The sequence below is a fragment of the Amphiura filiformis genome, chromosome 16 (genome assembly GCF_039555335.1).
Source record: "Amphiura filiformis chromosome 16, Afil_fr2py, whole genome shotgun sequence".
Taxonomy (NCBI): Eukaryota; Metazoa; Echinodermata; class Ophiuroidea; order Amphilepidida; family Amphiuridae; genus Amphiura; species Amphiura filiformis.
Genome location: NC_092643.1, coordinates 60051292 through 60071699, shown reverse-complemented (window position 1 = coordinate 60071699; position 20408 = coordinate 60051292). Strand labels below are relative to the sequence as shown.

Here is a 20408-nt window from a genome sequence, read left to right as displayed (position 1 = left end):
AGACATCATAATTATGCTGGTAGGAGCTTCACTGGCCTAGTTATGTTGATTTTGGCGACCATTTTGAAAAAAAAAGCGCCCTCACCGCCTCATCCACCGCGGACAACGGGTCAAATTTGAGGTCATTGACCTCTGATGTCACGCTCCACCGCTCACGACACTCAAGACTTCACTTTTCAGATGTCCCATGGGATGTTCTATCCAACTATCATAACAAGACACCTGGTCATTTTTGTCAAAGAAATTCTTGCTATCTCTTGGACCACTCCTTATAGTCTACAGACCCACACAAGCACACATTTGGGATACATGAGTACAATGGTACCACTTACACTTACACATGACTGTAGTGTGGTCACTTATTGATACTCGCCTGTTGTGTAGAGCGTTAATATGATGCCGGATCAGTGACCAATTTAATGGCGGAACTCCTTTATTCGTAACAATGGTACCACTTTTATGAATAGCCTGTCGCAACTTCTAATCGGCATCAAACGAACAAAAGATTGTATAATCTATTGCGACTCTATTTCTATTTAAAAGCTCTTTGTTTATACCCACGAGTTACTCATCATCAGACTGAATCATTGTCGCTAACTGCACAAGTTATGTTTACAATTTTAGAGAACGTTGACATTCGTCTCACCGACAGAGGATGTTAATATAGGCCTACGTGTCGCTTTTGAAAAACAACGAATCATGCGCATGTGAGGCATATACGACGGCGATTTAGTACACTGATCATGCGTGCGATTCAGGTTTCTGCAAAAGCGATTGAGTATAATGGTATAAATGCATCTTTAGAAATTACCGGCGATTGTGTGTGCTCAAGTGGGTTTTATCATGTTAATTTGTGATCTGACACACATTTGTATTGGTTCGATCAAGCATTGAAATACTGTAATTTTTTGTACGGGATCGTTCAAGCATCTCCAACAAATTTTTCAATGTAAGTGCCTCTGGCCCTAGTAGAAGTAAAAACGGGTACTATTGCCAGAGTTCTAGGGCTAGTGAAAACTGTGCCATGACATAGCAGTTTTTTCTTTCCTTCAGTAACAAGCTATTTTAAGCCGGGTTTTAAGCATCGAATCATGGCTAAAGTTGCAGTGGTAAGTATAACATAGTCATTTAGTCTTCTTCTTCTTGAGTACTGCCCAATCCTCCTTAGTCATGTTAGTAGGGAAGCGGACGAGCAGGGATGGTCAATTCTGCATAAAACCGGGCAGCCTTATTTCTATAGATCTGCTGCGCATTCAAATTGCATTGTATTGCATCGTAATTTCATTTGTGTACATGCTAATTATGTTTACACAACATGAATTCATGTGTTTTCAAGCAAATTCGCTGATAATAGACCTTTTTTCCTCTATCCCACAATGCACTATTCCAGGGGGGTATGACGTAGTTCATCAACCTCATAGATCGTGTGCATCCGATGGTCTTTGCCATACCTTTGCAATTATTTTGTCTTAATATGGGCATACTGATTCCATATATGAGGATTATCGTAAAGACCATCGATGTTACTAAGTATGCAATTATTGAATACACGAGTGATGCAGTTACGGAGCGATGCAGAACATCTGTGTAAGATATTGTGTTTACATTTTATTTTCATCTCAGAGGAGAGGAGATACAACATCCAATATAATTCAGATATCTACATAATTCAAAAGATCAGCTGAAAGATGGCACAGGTGAGAGTTGGGGAGGGGGAAATTTGCGTTCGGACCTGATGTAGGCCTATGACATGAGTAAGATTGCCCACTTGAGACGCCAGTGTTGCATATAAGCCCCCTAATTGACTTATCCAACCTTATTGACAGACATAAGTGTGATTGACAGCACCTATTATTACCTCTTCAAATGAGAAGCATGATGCCCCAAACGTAACAATGAAGTCAACTTACACACCATCCTACTTAATCCCTTGCGTTTTCGTTTCTGAACAATAGAGCTCCCGAAACAGAAAAGATGAAACGAGGGATGGAGTACAAAAGAATATTGGTATGTGTACTCCATGCATTTGCATGTCTTCTGGAGCGTGTCTGGTGGATGATTTGAAATAATAACCAGGAGGGTGAAAGTGCATAGGAACAATGCCGGAAACTACGTCACGCTATTGTTCGACCTAGGCTACATCATTTTTAACGCATGCGTGTTCGTCAATACAGCTTTAGACTCCTCCACCTTCGCAACACGGTACGTGGAGTGACTGGAATCACACTGACGGCGGAGGAGAATACTGGCTGGTCAAACAGTTTAATTCTATCAAGCATATAATACCTGAACAATCATCGTCATTTGATCTATTTACTACAGAATATATTGTATACTCAAAATATAATTTTAAAATTGTAAACCTGTTAACTTGTATATTTGTGTACTAAAATATAAGGACATGTGAATAAAATCATGTCGAAGACAAAATGGCCGCTAATCCGCCTATTGTGAGACCTAGGATACATATTTCAAAAGAGGGCAGCAGACTAGGATGCCTATCCCTTTGTCTATTATTCCTGTAATAACCTTCCGTGCAAGCACTCTATAATTATGAAAGGGTCACGCATAAATTCAGCAGCACACTTTAAATTTTCGTCTTTGGTAAAGACTATGCTGCAGGGATCGTTTTAAACGTAAATACCTAAAATAAATCATGCAAGTGGCCATATTTTTTGGGAATTTGTTGTGACGCACCATGATCTTTGCGAAGTTTGCATTCATAGAACACCTCAATGAAATATGATATGTCCCATATATATGTTTACTTTAAAGTCGAAGCTACATTATAGTAGGGATGCCCACTGTCCATACAGTTTCCACTAGAACGATTTTTCATTTACTGTGTGCGTGCACTCACACACGTATTGTCTATGGAGAAACTGATCGATACAAGAAATCCCAGGCCTGTTAAATGGCGTACATACTTGTTTTTGATCCAAATGTAGGCCTATATCAGGGTGTTTCAAGAAATTCCTGATTCCACCGGAAAACATTAACCAAACTTTTTCCTGACTGGTCAGTAAATAGAGAGGACCTTCCTCCATGCAGAGATCAACTTTTTTAATGAAAAATTTAATGAGATGAGAACTACAACAGGTTGAAGTGACACCATTCCGTGCATCAGGTGTTCAAACGCAATTATTTCCGAATTTGGAGTGAATCAGACAAGCAAACTTACATAGTCATAAAATGTAACTATTTTTGAAGACAAAATGTACAGGATGTTAAGAAATTTAAGAATGTTTAAGCCTACCGCGGCCCATCTCAAATCATGCACTTCTCACTACCATGTCCATTTCATATGCTATCCATCATGGCTTCCATGCACACACAGTGTATTGCTCAATGTATTAAAGATAACCTTTGAGTTGGAGCAAATTTCTCAAAATTGGTAGTGATTAATATTACCAAACTTATGCCATGATGAAATATAATAATTTTTGAAGATAAAATGTGCTGACCGTAAAAGATTGAACAATGTTTAAGACTACCGCCATTCATTTGAAATAATGCACTTATTGTTCATCTCCTCTATGGAGATATTTTCCATGGCGGCCATCTATGATCATGCTTGCGGTTTCACCAAACAAACCATGGGTTTTGAGGTCTTATATTTTTTGTTGTATGTCAACAAAATCGATTAAATTTTCAGGATGATCTTATTTTCATGTTGTTATAAGCAAATATAATGTTCCAGATAACGCTAGTTAATAAATACATTAAGAAAAAGTACCTTAAAATTGCACTTTCTGTTAGTAATCCTTTTTGGACTTTAACTTTTTAACATGTTCTAGCAGCCCTATATAAAACCGTAACACTCAAAAGGCCATATCTCTGGAATGAAACGTCCGATTAAGATTATTTAAACACCAAAATGTTTCTTTCATCAATTCTCAGCCAATAAGTTAGGTCTGAATCAATTTAAAAGTACTTCAATTTTTAGTGGACATGCCTAATTATAGGCAGAAAAATTTTTAAATGTGATATTTTGGCATTTTTCTAGTAACATTTTTATGGAAACGAAAAATTACAATAAACATCGTAAATCTGTCAATTTACAACCAATTCTACCACCCGAAAGAAAAAACTGTCCGTGTTATTATGCTCACAAAATAGTTCTTGTCCAAAAAAGCCAAACAGAAGAATGCGTGTTATCTTTAATTTTATAATAAATGTTCGGGACTTTTTATCACGATTATTGTAACACAACAAAAGAAGTACAGTACATACATCCGACACGTAGCATACATCCTTTTGGCCTGATAACATACCAACATAGCGCCCGGCTATATGGCCACATACATTTTTTAATTCGTTTCGCATCCCACCTTTTGGAAAAGTGAGGAGGGCGGGCTGTGTTTTTTTTTGCTTTGTTTTTTGCTGAATTGCCTAAATAAAGCAGTTTTCGGGTAAAATTGACATTGCTAGCAGTTTTCAGCATATGCCAGGAATGAGGAAAACGACGAAACTATCATTAATGAGGAGTTCCACAAAAACACTTGCAAGTGATTCATGCTGATTAACATTTCACTCATGTATTGAAACCTTTTAATGTAATATGAAAAAAAAAATAAAAAAATATGGACTGATCCCAGAAAATGAGGAAGGAGGTGGGCATACAACGAATTTTTTTTTTTATTTGGCTTAGCATGGACCAGAGAAGATGTAAAGAAAGGAGATAGATCCAGCTATCCTCAAACAAAATATGTGTGTTGCCGCTCATTCAAAAGCAATCACGCTATTTAGGTTTAACAATAAAATACAACAAAAGGGTTCGAACCCATGACGGGTGTGATACACAAGTTGCTGCTTACTAGTTTTAGGGAAAGGTCAGTGTCTGTATACCATTAATACTATGCATACCATGCATGCAGATCCTAACATCCAGTTTATTTCAAATAAAATATGACCGAAGTTCCATGGCAAATAATTTTGCACGCTTGGTTACGCTTTCAACCTCTACGATTTATGATACAGCCTATTTTCAATTATCAAAATATCTTTATTAGGTTTGCAGGAAATGACAGGAAAATACATAAAACAATAAAATATAGATGATCAAAAATCATCCCTTTTCTAACAAAATCCTAAAACATTCTTCTAAATAATTAATATATGTTCCAAAATGGGCGGATTTTTTTGGAATCTTTACAAAACTACATTTCTTTCTTATAGTATCCACGTGTGGCATCCCTTCAGAGCAACATCAGGTACTTAACACACACGTGTCATACTTTCAAGGGATTCTCTATAGAAACATTGGATATGGTTTCAATTCTGGAGTGAAAATTAATCAACCGTAGTCGGCAACTCACATCACATCAAAGGCTACTTTCAAGTAGATGTGTAACTACTTGAGGATTAAGGACTATGAAAAGGTGCGACAGGATTACCTACGGGATTATCTCAAGGATATAATTCCGTTCTCCCTCCTTCTTTTTCAACTTTCCTGGCATGGACTAACCGGTGTATGTCTAGTATTCTTAGCCGTAACTGCGAGGTCAACAGTACATCCGATTTATAGTGATCTATAATCAGTCGCCAAGCTGTGAGTTATTGATTAGCAATCAATCAAGTAAAAGCACTTTCCTACAATAACAAAAGCTTCTAGTCCTGTCTCGCAGTTGAAATCGCAATAATCTTAAACGACCACTAAGTATAAACCCAGCGCCATGGGTTAATCCTGGGATATTAGATATAGAGGGCGTCATTCCAAATAAAGAAAGATTATTACTGTAGAACCTATATATGCTATTGGTTGTGGTGTGTGATAGGCATCATCACTCAGAATAATGTTGGTAGATCCTTGTAAACTATTTAATAATTGTAGGTACTAGAGCTAAAAACATTACCTTAATTGTGGTGACCTTATCACATTTCCTATTCCTTACGTAATTCTTGTAGGTAACTGGTTCCAACAAAGGCATTGGCTTTGCATGTGTGAGGGCGCTCTGCAAACAACTTGATGGTGGAATTGTATATTTGACTTCACGAGATGAAGGAAGAGGAAAAACCGCAATAGAAGAGTTGAAGAAAGAAGGATTGAATCCTAGCTTCCACCAACTGGATATTAATGATCAAGAAAGCATCAACAGACTCAGAGATGATCTGCAGAAAGAACATGGCGGACTGGATATACTTATTCAAAATGCTGCCATTGCATTTAAGGTGAATTATGAATTATGAATCAAATAAATCTGCAAACTTTGAAATTGGAAAATGTTAACATTTCCCAAGATTAAGGTGGCTGGAGACTTCCCAGCAAAAATGAAAAAAAAAAAAAGTCCTTTCACTTCTTTCACGTACATGATACATATAAAAGTATACATTTTTCGAAAAAGGAATAGAGTATTAGAATCTAAATGAAATATAAAAAGAGGTTTGGCGTATTAAAAATCATTCTTTTTCGGAGAGAGTCGCAAAAAAAACCTGTTTTATGACCAATTTGTGTTTAGATTAAAATTGTGTATTTCTCCACCATTGAGACTTTCGTTGAAAATATTTTGGGTTCAAAATATGCCTTATAATTGCATCAATATTTCAATAACAAATAAAAGATTTCAAAGAAATGTAAACATGTGACATAATACAATGTAGGTCAACTCATCTATAAATATGTATATTGCATTTCTGAGAGTCTATAACTACCTGAACCTGAACTTGAACTTATAAGCAAACGTATGAATGTATGAATATCTTTCTCATTAAAGGAGTATTTCGTGATCCTAGCATCCTCTTTTTATGACATTTTCGCCAGCCCATAGGGCTGGTATCTAATTCTGAGATGGGATTTGTGTACACTAAAGATTAGCTAAGATTATAGCCTTCTTCTATTGGTATGAATTATTTTTTTTACTTCTTGTGGTGGAAATGTTTTTGATGTCTGCTTATTCGATTTGCAAGGAAAAGAAAGTATGTTTTGCCGTTTCAACGAAAGAAAACGATTGAGTAATGCCAAAGTTATGTTTGAATTAATTATGACTTAAAAAGTTATCATAGGTTAGGCCTACACATATAAACATAAACTTGTTCAGCAATCAGCATATCAAAAAAATGACATGGTCAACAATTAGTAATTAGTGGGGAATGATCACTGGAACAAGGTCATATCAGTGGACTACTGAGCATAGCATGATGTTTGGTTGCCTGTGAGTGCATAATTGATATGTTGATAACAGATCTAATAATGTTGTAGAATCAAAATCTTCATTATATGGACCACATTGAAGTCAAAGTAATTATCTCTCCTATCCTGTATCGTTTTATGGATAAAAATAAAATTGACTCAAAATGTTATTGATGATATTATTGCTATCTTTAACATCAGTTTTGTCTTTTCAACGGGAAAAATCCGATGGAAAATAAAGTTTTTAGGGGCCAGCTATAATATTGAACAATATATCCCATATTTTGACATGCACTTATAGAAAATAAATAAATTATTGTCTTACTTTATAAATTATAAATACTGTAAAATGACACATAACTAAAGTGAGGCCACTTTCTATCTTTTTTATTTGATTCATAAAATTGCATTCAACAAAATGATTGAAGACTGACAAAACACATAGTGCAGACTATTACAGAATTAGGTAAGATGCCATGTCCATAGCTTTGCAGGAGTTTCGGACTAACAATCAACACATTCAAAAAATACAGTTTAAAAGTGAAGATTGTAGTGAATGATCAGTCCTTTATCATGTGCTTGCCACTATCTACTTTATAGTAAACTATACATTGCAAAATAATATAAAATCATTTTAATATAAAATGTGCATGTAAGTTGAGTTTACATAGCGAATTAACTAACAACTGCAGTGTATTTTTTGATTTTAATAATAAGCATGGGTAAAAAGCAGTAAAGACAAAAATACAGAACAATTTGGAGTAATGAATTAAAGAGTTGACAGGAGTTATAGGAGTTAATGTTTTTTGCTGTTTCAGTGTGCATGTTCTCACCATTGATGGTTTGGTGAACTGTCATGTAACATGGATGTAAGAGTGATCCTAAAAAAATGCCTTTCACGGTGACCCAAACTATTTACAAGACCTCTTCTGCATTGAGGCTGGCCTTCCCTTTTAAAGGGAATTTTTTCAGTACATATCCACGAAAAAGCATATTCCCAAAATTTCAGTTGATTCCGATTTTGCGTTTGCGAGTTATGCATGATTATGTGTATTACACTGCTCCATAGACAATACGTTGTAATTTCGTTCTGGTGCACCAGAACGAAATTCAAATTTCGCAATATCTTTACTGAACGAATTAATCTGCAAGAAATATTTTGTACATAAACATTATGTAGCCAGAGTATTGCAGTGATATAAAAATCTCAACTTTTTTTGAGAAAAGTGGGGGGATGAGGCTGTGGATCACGAAATGCCCTTTTAATATGTTATATACACACACAGTTTCCACCGGAGACTATTAAATGATATACTCTACCCAAAGTTTCCACTAGCAGTGAATCCAAATAATAGAACTAATTCTCTTTATATAGTTGACTTGATTGTAATTTGATAAAACAGTGCAATAATAAGAACATTGTTATAACTACATGTATGCAGTTGATATCCCAGCAAACACAAATGATTTTACAGAAACATTTAAATGTTATAAAGGATAGAAAACATTTTAATATGACTCAGAAAACATTTCATTATTCCAAATAACCAAAAAGTGTTTGCCAAACAACATTTTGAATTAACATTTAAAAAAATGTTGTTGTATTTTATTTTTAATATAAAATTCATGATTTCATGACCTTATATAACCCAAGATTTAATGTTTTTAAATGTTTTGACCGAAACTAAAATGAGATTACTGATTAGGCTGTAACATGTTTATAATGTTTTTAAAACATTTTGTATTTGCTGATATGGAAGCATGTATTTTTTCTAATTTTTTAAAGTTTTTGTTTTCCAATAATTCCAGGTAAAAGATCCTGCACCATTTGCAGAGCAAGCTAGTGTTTCCATGGCCACCAACTTCACAGCTCATCTCAATGTTTGCAGGACTTTGTTTCCGATACTCAAGCCTGGTGCAAGGTAAACACACATCCACACACAACCAGGAGCCGAACACCAATGACATGTGCTTTTTGGGGCACTTCGCAATTGTTTTGCTAAAAGTATGCCCAGCTTAAAAATAAAACCACAATTTGCTTGGATTTGATTTTATTACTGTTTTCTGATATGCACGGGATAAAATCTTGTGCGTATATTCTTTGTATAAAATACAAAATTAATGGACTTATAAAAACACCAAATAAATCGAGACCTTTGACCTTTGTATGACTTAACCAGTTTACCGCCTCTTAGAACCCGATAGACGGTGACCAACACTATGGACTACAATAGCCTAATCTCAATGGCATAGTCCAATAACCTCAAATAAACAATCATAGTGCAAAATTTGACCTAACTTGCAGAGTATGATTAATTAAAGATTTCTTCTATGCAAGTCCAATTGAAACACTTACTGTATGGGACGTTTCAAGAGCTAAGGTCTGCTCTTTTCATCAGCCAGATGATGCACTGATCTGCTTGGGTTGCCAGTTGACTTCTTGTTGGTATTGATTGAAGTAACACTGTCATCACCAGAAATCAATACATCATAAAGGTGGCTTAATTTGAATGTGCCATCAACTCTGTTCATAGATTGGGTGCCCCGCCTCCGGATCCAAATGGATTCCTTGACCCATCTTGTATACTTGTCATTTTCAGTTGTAAGAATTGCGCTATCCTCCCAGCCTATAACATGGTTATTTTGAGCTACGTGCTCAGCTAATGCAGAAGTGAGAAATTCTGATTCAGATGCTTTCCTGTTTGCCCTGGTAAATCTGTTTTTGGCTGATGAAAAGAGCAGACCTTAGCTCTTGAATCGTCCCATACAGTAAGTGTTTCAATTGGACTTGCATAGAAGAAATCTTTAATTAATGGAATACTACAGTCCTGATGTACTTAATCAAGAATGTTAGAGAAGAATATGGCCAAAGCACAGTGCTACAACTACGTGACTTTGAGAATGTGCATAAAAAGATAGTATATACACTCTGAGATGTAAAGACCTTAATCTCGTGCCTCCCAGCCTAAAGCTTAAATGCCCCATCAAAACCAACAGGGCCCACATCATCATAGACAAAGCTCAAAAGGAATTGGTGAGAGAAAGAATACGTACCATCAACAACAAAATCACTCAGTTAAAAACAAGCCAAACGGACAGAGGTAATGTTTTGTTTTCCAAAGTATCATCTGATTAGTTATCTGGAAGTTATAAGTGAGAAAGAATTTCGCAAGTGTAAAACCCGTCAAATTAAAAAATTAGATCGTCTAGAACAGAAAGTTAAAAGCCAGTCATGTAAGTCTACTCCATCTGGTGAACCTGATTTATCAGGTTCCCAACTCAAGAAATGGGTTGTCAATATTTCTAAATACAAACTTTCCAAGTCACAAACTGACGTTCTAGCTAAAGGTCTTAATTTCGCTGTTAGCCTGAAAGAGTTTCCAGTGGATGATTACATAGCTGCTACTGAACAGGCATGTAAAAAAACTCCCATACAATGAGGCAGTTCAATTAAGAGCAGAAATAGTAGGCGCTGTTAAGTCATCTAAGCTGCCTAAATCTAACCTCACAAAAGTTGAAAGGAAAGCTATCTCTGATTTGAAAAAGGAGAAATCTATTATGATCATTGGTGCGGATAAGGGAAAGGCAGTGGTTGTTGTTGATCAGGATGACTATAATGAGAAGGTTTCCAACATGCTGGCAGATGAAAAGACTTATGAGAAGTTGAATAAGGATCCAACCGCTGTGTACAAATCCAAATTGGTTCGCATCATAAATAGACTCACAGAAGGAAAGAAAATAACCAAACAACAGCGGGATTTCTTGTATCCTACCGCGGAAAACATTCCCAGACTTAACGCGACTCCTAAAATCCATAAAGAAAATTGTCCTTATCGGCCAATTGTGGACTACACAGGCTCAATTGCATATAATGTGTCCAGATCACTTGCTGACATTTTAGCACCGTTAGTAGGGCAGACCATTCACCATGTAAACAACTCGGGTCAATTAGCAGAAGAACTTACAAGCTACGTAATTGACGATAATAACATGTTCAACTCACATGATGTAGTGTCATTATTCACAAATACTCCAATAGACGAGGCGCTAAACATCATCAAGTGTAAGCTAGAAGAAGACAAAGCTTTAAAAGATTCTCTTAACTCTTTTGACAGTTGACGACATCATAGAGTTATTAAAATTTGTTCTCACCACAACGTACTTTCTTAAGAGGCACCATGTACAGACAAAAATTTGGTTCGGCTATGGGAAGCCCGGTTTCACCGAAACTTATTTATGAAGTGGTTAGAACAACAGGCCATCCATACTGCTCCCCTTGACTGCAAACCAAAGTTATGGAAACGTTATGTTGATGACATTTTGGAAGTAATTCAGAAAGGATCGGTAGACATGCTTACGCAGCACCTCAACCAAGTAGACCCAACAAATAGTATCAAATTCACTCATGAGACAGACAAGGAAAATCAAATTCCACTTCTTGACACACTTATTGTGAAAAACCCAGACGGCTCTATTAAACTTCTTGTTTACCGCAAAAAGACACACACCAACCAGTATCTGAACTTCCAATCTCATCATTAGCTACAGCACAGGCTAGGTGTGATAAGAACTTTACTAGACAGAATGAATAAGGTAGTAACAGAAGAAAGTGACAAAGAGGCTGAAAAACAAACCATCCAAACAGCCCTCCAGAAATGTGGTTACCCTCAGTGGGCTTTTGAAAAAGTGGAAAGCGCCATAAAACAAAAGCGGCAACAAGGTAAAGCAGCAAAAAAGAAAGATGATACCAACAGAAATAAAGGACTGGTTGTTATTCCCTACGTACAAGGTCTGTCAGAAAAAGCACAGCTGATTTTCAAAAAACACAATATTGCCACAGCAATGAAGCCCATGACCACTCTGCGCAATATTCTGGTACATCCCAAGAACAAAAGAGAAAAGGATAAAATCACAGATTGTGTGTATGAAATTCCATGCCAAGGTTGTGAATCTACATATGTTGGAGAAACGGGTGATTCTTAAAATGTTTTTTTACAAAACGTTTTAATAACATTTAAATGGCGGGTTATATAAAGGTCGTGAAAACATTATAAAACGTTCGTTATTTAAAATATTTTGGGCAAACATTTTTGGCAAAATATTTTTTCAACTCCAAAATAACATTCTGTTTAGAATGATTTGTACCAAGGTTTCACAAATGTTTTTGGAATGTTATTATTACGTTTTTATACGCTTTATATAATACGATATTTAAATGTTTTCTGTAAAACATTTGTGTTTGCTGTGCAGTAAATTACCAACAAATGTTTTTTAATGTTATGAAAACGTTTTATACTCTTAATGTACCCTTTATATAACCAACATTTAAACGTTTTCTGACAACCTTTTTGTAACCTTTTGCGAATGATGTCGAAAACGTTTTGTGTTTGCTGGGTAGCTACTTTTATGAAGAATGAATGTTCTGTAATTGTTTTTTATCCTTCATCTCTATTAGATTTTCAGTGTATTAGCAAGTAGATGATGTATATGTATCACAGACGTTATACATTCATAAAAACTTTTCTTTTGGTCAACATAGGGGTAGATCCCGGGTGGGGATAACCCCCCCCAATATTTTGCAAGGGGGAGCTTACCTATTTGTGTCTTCTATACTATCCATCATATACCCCCCTGCATAACGAAATTAAACAATATTCAATATCCAAAGCAATATCGTCACTACAATATGCCCCCAAAACAGAACTCCCCCACCCCACATAATCGCAAATTGACACGACAGCTTCATTCCAATTCATTTCATCCAAAACGGTCCTGTGATACACCTTCCCCAATCAAACACATTTCTCCTGCATTTGATCATCTTCTACTCTTCCCTAGAAAAAATCATTATAATACCAAATCTGAACACCATGCCATGGAATTCACCATATCATGTCCAAGCTCACATTGGGCGCCCCATTCCTTTTTTAAAGGAATTTTTATAACTAACAGAATGTCAAAACCAATTAATTTTACTGACCTGACAGTTTCGGCTATCTTGGTCGAAGGCCATCATCGGAGTGATGGTACTTGATCCTTCCTTCTGGGCGCTAGTGCGCCCTCTGTTGGTGACGAATCAACCAGAAGGAAGGATCAAGTACCATCACTCCGATGATGGCCTTCGACCAAGATGGCCGAAACTGTCAGGTCAGTAAAATTAATTGGTTTTGACAAGAAGAACATTCTGTTAATTGTATCACACAAACCTGATGAATTTCTTCAAGAATAGACATGTGCTTTTGCTTTCGGGTATGCAATATTCCATATTTACTAGCCTGGCTGGCATGTACATTTTGATATTCTTGGTATAAGAATTGGTAATGTGATCAAGCTAACCGAGTCGTTTGTCGTTAGTCTGATAGGGTTAGGGTTTATGTCATTTTGGGTTAGGATTAAGGATAGGATATAGATGAGGTTAAGGGTTAGGACTTAAAAGGTTTATAATAATTCAATCCAATTCTCACATTTCCAACCCCGGGTTCCAACCCCATATAACACATTAGGCCAAGTAAAATAAAAAACATGTTTCACGTCCGGGTTTTTGAAAAAAAAGGAGGAAGAGGGGGCTTTTTATTTTTTTTACCACAAAATCGGTGTGAATACCAATATAGCGCTGTTTTAGCGTATACAATAATGCCTGGAAAAAGGAAGAGCTAGGCCTCTTTTTGTTTCTTGCTCTGAGAGATAGGCCCCTCTAACTATCACAAAACCTTATAAAAGTGTTTCTTGTAATATACAAGACTATAGAAAGCATATCTACTTCCTAAATATATTTTTTGAAAAGTTATAACTGAATTTCAAAAAATAAAAATAAAATTGAAGAAACCTCAAAAAGGAAGCGTGAGGGGACGTGAAACATGTTTATTTTTTTATTTATTATACATATTTATTTTATTACAGGGTATCTTCTGTAGCTAGTTTTGTAGCCCCAATGTTGTGGAAGAAAATAAGTGAAGATTTGAAAAAGCGATTCAACGCAGTAAAGACAGAAGATGATGTCATCAAATTAATGGCAGAATTTGTAGAGTAAGTACAATGCATATTGTGTGTTACAAGACAAGGTTGCTACGTCGGCACGCATAGTAGGTGATAAACTAGTGGTTTTCCAAGCAAAGTGTTTGGATGCGAGCCGTTAGACCAATAGGCCTATAAAATAAACGCTATGTCAGACAAAAGTCTTTGAACATGGCAAAAGTTCGAAGTCGGCAAAAACATCTAAATCCAGCGATGCTGAGGTCTTCATCAGTGCTCGGGCCCCAGTAAAAATTAGAAATACTCGGAGACTCGTTTCTGATTAGAAAACATTAGCACAAACGTGTATATCTAACCCGAGCATACTGTGTGTGCTTTGTGTCATGTTGCAGCGGAAATGGTATATGGGGAAAATGAGTGGTGATGAGTTAAAGGGGTGTGACCAGCCTCACCCCCCCCCCCCACACACACACACACACTTAAATCGAGATATTGCAAGCTTCAGGAAAGCTCACATTTTTCTCATAATCCCACTGAAAAATTTAGGTCTGAAATATGAAGTCCATTTTAGGTGGGTGTGAGGTCTCTCCCTGGTTGAAGGTATACAGGGAACGATGTGCCACGGTTGTGGGTACCTTTTCAGCAGTTTTGGCATATCAATGGGTGGGTTTTTAGTTAAGAGAAGACAATGTCTGCCAAAAGTGCCCTTAAGTGCCCAATTTGGGTAATATTTGGGTGTTTTTTGTCGAAAATTGGTATACTGATGGGTAGCAAAAACAATAAAAAGTAGGTATAGAGAAAGTCAACATCTGAAAGTCTGCATGGTACATCCCCGTACAAGTTTTATTGAAGACCCCCCTCTCAGGTTTTAAATGTTATGAAAGACGAAGTGATAGCCACATCCCCCATGGTGGTCATTGCCATACTGTTCTGTGGGCCATTATGATCACAAGTGACTTGGTCCACTGCTTTTCCAGAGAAACTTTGTGTTGACATTTCCCTGCAGTAACTGGTTTTGTTTTCAGCAGTGTATTATAATCATTGTTTTTGAATGTTTGCTTTGTTATTGTCAATTTCAGGCTTGCTCAGACTGACAAGCACAAAGATAAAGGCTGGATTGATGGTGCCCTCATGACAACTAAGATGGGTGTTTGTGCTCTTACAAAGATTCAAGGTGAAGCTATGTTAGCTGATAGTAGAGAGGACATCCTTGTCAATTGTGTAAGTATTACAGGCATAAACATATGTGACCCGGCAGCACAAATGAGCCGTAAATTCCCTAAATTGTATTCTGAGTTACGGTGTAAAATGTGTACGAAGGTCATATTCATCGGTAACTTAAGCTGGCCCGACATCCGTCTCATTTCGATAATCTAATCAATAATCCTATTGTTGAAGTGGATAATAAGCTTCTACCTTAGATGGCTATAGAACTTTTAATAGCTCTGGTCTTTGTTTGCTTATATTGCTAAATCCTGTTCAAGTGGTGGGTTACCAGGCATTGTATGTTGTACAGGTATGCATAACCAACAATTAACAATGAGAGAACTTTCTTAAACCTCGTTGACTTGGGGATGATTTGAAATGACCGCCAATTATGACTGTTTGATATTTATTGCCAACAAATGTGGAAAAAGAGACACATGTAAAAACGTAAAAAGCTATAATTTTGTTGAAGGAGCAAAGTTTAACAAACCATAACCCCGCTTCTGGATATCGTTTGAAGTCAAATGATATACCATTATTAAGTTTATGATGGTTTTTTTAAACACGAAATAAAACAAAATTGACCGGGGAGGAATTTACGGCTCATTCGCCGTGGACGGTCACATATAATGCAAGCATAATATGCAAACAAGATAAACAGGTGTGTATAAAGGACAGCTACTTACATGGTGTGTGGGGGTGTGTTATGTTAGCTGATAACATAAATGACATTCGTGTCAATTGTGTAAGTATTACATGTGCAAATATAATGTGAGCATATTATCATGCAAACAAGATAAACAGGGGTGTACAATGTACAAAGAACAGCTACTTACTTACATGCTAAGTGGGGTGCATGAGTATGAAGGTGTAAACAATGTAGGTGGATGCATGTGTGGGGTTGGGTGTGGACATGGGGTGTTGCTTGGTGTGTATGGTGAGGGTGTGTGCATGCTTTGGATTGACCATATTACTCAGGAGTAAAACTACACCGGGTTGCTAAGGATCTGTAAATGCTGCCTGGCCCTGGGGTGGGTGGTGGGGGTGTGGTGGAGAGATACACTGTACACATGCATCTCTGTATTAAAACAGGCAACTATTAACTCACATCAAGACAAAGATGCTCCCCACATTTGTTAATTTTTCTCCCCTGAAATTCACTTTTCCCCACCTGCCCCTCCCTCCCCCCCCAAAAAAAATCCTGGCACCACCACTGCTCAGTAGTCGACCCGAGGGCCAGGTCCTTGAATATAGCTCTGAAATGTACAGGAAACAGCAAAACAAGGTGTATAGAGGCCGTCAGCCTTTTCCGCGGGATCCGCCATCTTGTGGGTACTGCCGATCTGCACGTCACACGTTAGACATTATGCACCCGATGACGCGGAAGTCGCAGCGCGTGACCCACCTCTTCAGTCAAGCGTTAACGCGGTGATCTTAGCAACAAGGCACTCCGTGCCCACAAGATGGCGGCGTTGATGGCACAATGACTACTTAGACTTTTGAGACCAGGGCCCTCGCTACGGCACCCCACCCCCTCTGTTTGGTTTCGCTATGTTGACGACACATTCGTTCTCATTCATGAATACGACATTGATGTCTTTACCACTCACATCAATAGCTTAGATCCAAACATTAAGTTCACTACGGAACCGGAACAGGAGGGTAAACTCCCTTTCCTGGACACCTGTATACACGTCAACGATGATGGTAGCACGAAAGTCACAATCTACAGAAAGCCCACACACACTGACCAGTACTTGAACTTTGACTCTAACCACCATCTTGAGCATAAACGGTCAGTCGTGAGAACGTTACTGGACAGAGTTGATAAACTTGTTACCTCCGAGGACGACAAAGAGCAAGAAAGAAACCATATCAAATCTGCGCTTAAAGCGAATGGATACGAGACTTGGATGCTCAAAACGCCTAAGCCTAAGAAGAAGAAAGATCTCAAAGACACTACCGTCCAAACGAGAAAGATCATTGTCCCCCTCCCATATGTCAAGGGTCTGTCAGAAAAGCTGACCCACATCTTCCGTGACCACGGGGTCAATGCCTACCACAAGCCGATTAACACTATAAGATCTTTTCTTGTCCATCCCAAGGACAAAACCCCGGACGCCAATAAATGTGGAGTTATATATAAAATCAGCTGCCCCGAGTGCACGGACACCTATGTTGGAGAGACAGCGAGAGCCCTAGCCACTAGGGTTAAAGAGCACACTAGAACCACAGCTCCTCTAACAGCGGTTGATGAACATAAATCCAATCACCAGCATGACATCAGTTTGGACAATGTTGAAGTTATTGGTAGGGAGGACCACTTCTGGAACCGAAAGATCAGAGAAGCCTTAGAGATCAAGACCCAAAGACCTACACTCAACAGGGATGCCGGATACTACCTGCCCTCCATCTAATGGCGATGACGATCTGCTGCCACTTGTCCACCCACCGGGTGGTCAGGTGACCGGAGGAGTGTAATCACTACGCTGAATGAAGACGCCGTGATGGCGTCGCAATTAGCTACGTCTTTGCTCAACTCAGACTCTGAAAAGGTAACTTTTTAAGCTTATGAGTAACACACATTGGCGCTGGTAGTAAATTCCATTTTTCTTTGCTCATTTTCTTCACCTCTCTTGTTTAGGTCAAAATTAAAGGGGAACATATTTGACAGTAAAAGCTAACATTTTATGGAAAAGAAATACTCATCTATTTTTATAGAAATGTGACAATATTGCTTTAATGGTAATCATCGTATTCAGCAATAATGTGTTGTCATCTTTTTCTTCATAATTATTTCCATAGGCTGATCCAGGGTGGGTGAAGACGGACATGTCAAGTGGGACTGGCAACAAAACCACTGATGAAGGAGCGGAGACACTGGTATATGTGGCTCTCCTACCACCTGGTACCAAGACACATGGCAAGATGTTTAGTGATTGTAAAGTAAATGACTTTTGGTAATTGACTTTTGGTAATTTGGAGTAATTTGGATGGCAGTATTAAATACTACTTGCAAATAAGTCATTTAATACAGACCAAACCATGAAGCATAAAAATGTGTAGTATGTAAATTTAGCATGTAATAATGAAAGGGTGATCTAACAATGAAGACCAAATGTGATGTGATCAAGCAAGATCAAACGGAAGTCGGGATTTATTGATTTCCAGATATAGCCAAACAAAGACAATAATTTCTTTTGTTGCATATTGTTTTGGAAATAATTCAACTTTTCATATCTGTGGAACTAAATGTTCAATTTCAATGGGGTTTTCTGCAAAATGTAGCTTTTCAAATGCTTTATACAATCATGTGGAAAACCGAAAATTGAATATGTCCGACTTGAGACTGATTTTGCTTGATCACACCACAACCGAGATAATTGATAATGAAGCTTTATCAACTTTAGCATTTAATTTAATTAAGTTTATCATGAGGTAATTGAGATGGTTGAAGTTAAGTTGCAATTTTGTATTCAATTCATTAATTTCTCTGTATGGCAGCTGAGATTATTTGAAAAGAAGTTGTTATATATGCCATCTTAATTAAAACCTGAGTCTCAAAGCTGCCACCCACATTTTTTTTTTGAACAAAAAGGTGAAAATAAAACTCAAAATTCCTATTTGATTTCAAGTTTTCAACACAGATGAATTATTTTGTAGCAGTGACTTTATTTGTTTACATTTGCAACAGACATGGATACTTTCTGCACAAAATGCTTCTCCCAAAGCCTGTTCAGACAAAAAAAGTATAAAAAAAGCATTTTGCATTAATTGTTAATTTCTCACAAGCTATGAGACTCAGGAAAACAATGTTTTGTCACAGTTTTGTATTATATTTAATCAGGCTTCGAAATAAGAAAAAAATCCAAGGGTCCTCCGGCCCATAGCAAAAAGAAAAGTTTCCCGGTGACCACCCGATGACCATTCGGTGGTCATCAGAAACCTTTCGGGTACCTTTTCCAGAGTTATCCGAAAGTGCCTGCTAGCGGATACCTTGCGGATACCTAATTAAGTTATCCAAAAGTTTTTGGGTAGACATCCGGAAGTCTCCCAAAAACTCAAATATTTCAAATGAGTTACCCAGAAGGTTCCCAGAAACATAGAATCTTTGCAGGAGTTACCCGGTGGTTATCCGCTTTTAATTTGACCTTGAAAATAGCATAAAGCATCTTAAGAATGCATTGTGGGTGGGTATATGGTCAAAGGTCACTGAATGAATTCAAAATGGAGCAGCTAGCTGTTGGCAGTTGGAATATATTTGTGCAGAATATTCAAGTTATTTGTGGTCCAAAATGTATGGATTTACATGTAGGACATTACAAGATGTTTACTAATTAATCTGGAACATGCTGTAGGAATTATAAATCATTGAATGCTTGATTTCATATGATAATGCAGGTAGGAAAATTTGTATGAAATGATTTGTATATTGATGCAGTCTTTATACATGTACCTATGACACATTTGAATGTTTTAGTTTATATCTTTTCTAGTAAATCATACATGATTTTGACAGTAAATTAATGTCAATTAAATTACTAATCATCAGCTAATATGTCAATTAACTGATATAAGCTTTATGTTAAGGTATTTTTTGTAAATATATTCTAATATTTGATATATAAATTATAGGCTGTGTCATATCTGCACATTTAGGTACTGTAATACATATGCTATATCATAACAATTTGGTTGTACATTAATTAAGGTATGCACCTTATAAAGGTGTGAACCAAATTACATCAGAAGAATATTTTTGTACAATAACTACAATTACATTGTACACTTTCAAGTTTCTTATTGCAAGATAGCACTTTATAAGCTCAACTGCCATGCCTACAGAGTTGTATTTCTCCAAAACTACAATTCAAATAATAAGCTTACTAACTGTCTAATAAATTTGTGCATACTCATGAATTTGTATTTCTGCATTCCCCAAAAGGTCAACAGGAAGTCTCCAAAGAGGTCACCAGGTTTATTGTCACCAAAAGTTATCCGCTAGGTCCCCGAAAAGTTATCGGGTAGTTATCCGCTAGTTCCCCAAAAAAGTCACCGGGTAGTTACCCGCTAGTTTCCCAAAAAAGTCATCGGGTAGTCA

The 20408-nt window shown here is 37.1% G+C and overlaps 1 protein-coding gene across 1 annotated transcript; it reads left to right on the top strand.

Moving 5' to 3' along the window:
- Positions 1 to 963: 963 nt before the first annotated feature.
- Positions 964 to 18675, top strand: LOC140136278 (carbonyl reductase [NADPH] 3-like). Its single transcript, XM_072158005.1, has 6 exons — positions 964 to 1109; positions 5908 to 6171; positions 8939 to 9051; positions 14030 to 14155; positions 15181 to 15322; positions 18113 to 18675. Exons 1-6 carry the CDS (start codon positions 1092 to 1094, stop codon positions 18269 to 18271), a joined length of 822 nt encoding a protein of 273 aa, XP_072014106.1. The 5' UTR covers positions 964 to 1091; the 3' UTR covers positions 18272 to 18675.
- The last annotated feature ends 1733 nt before the right edge of the window (positions 18676 to 20408 follow it).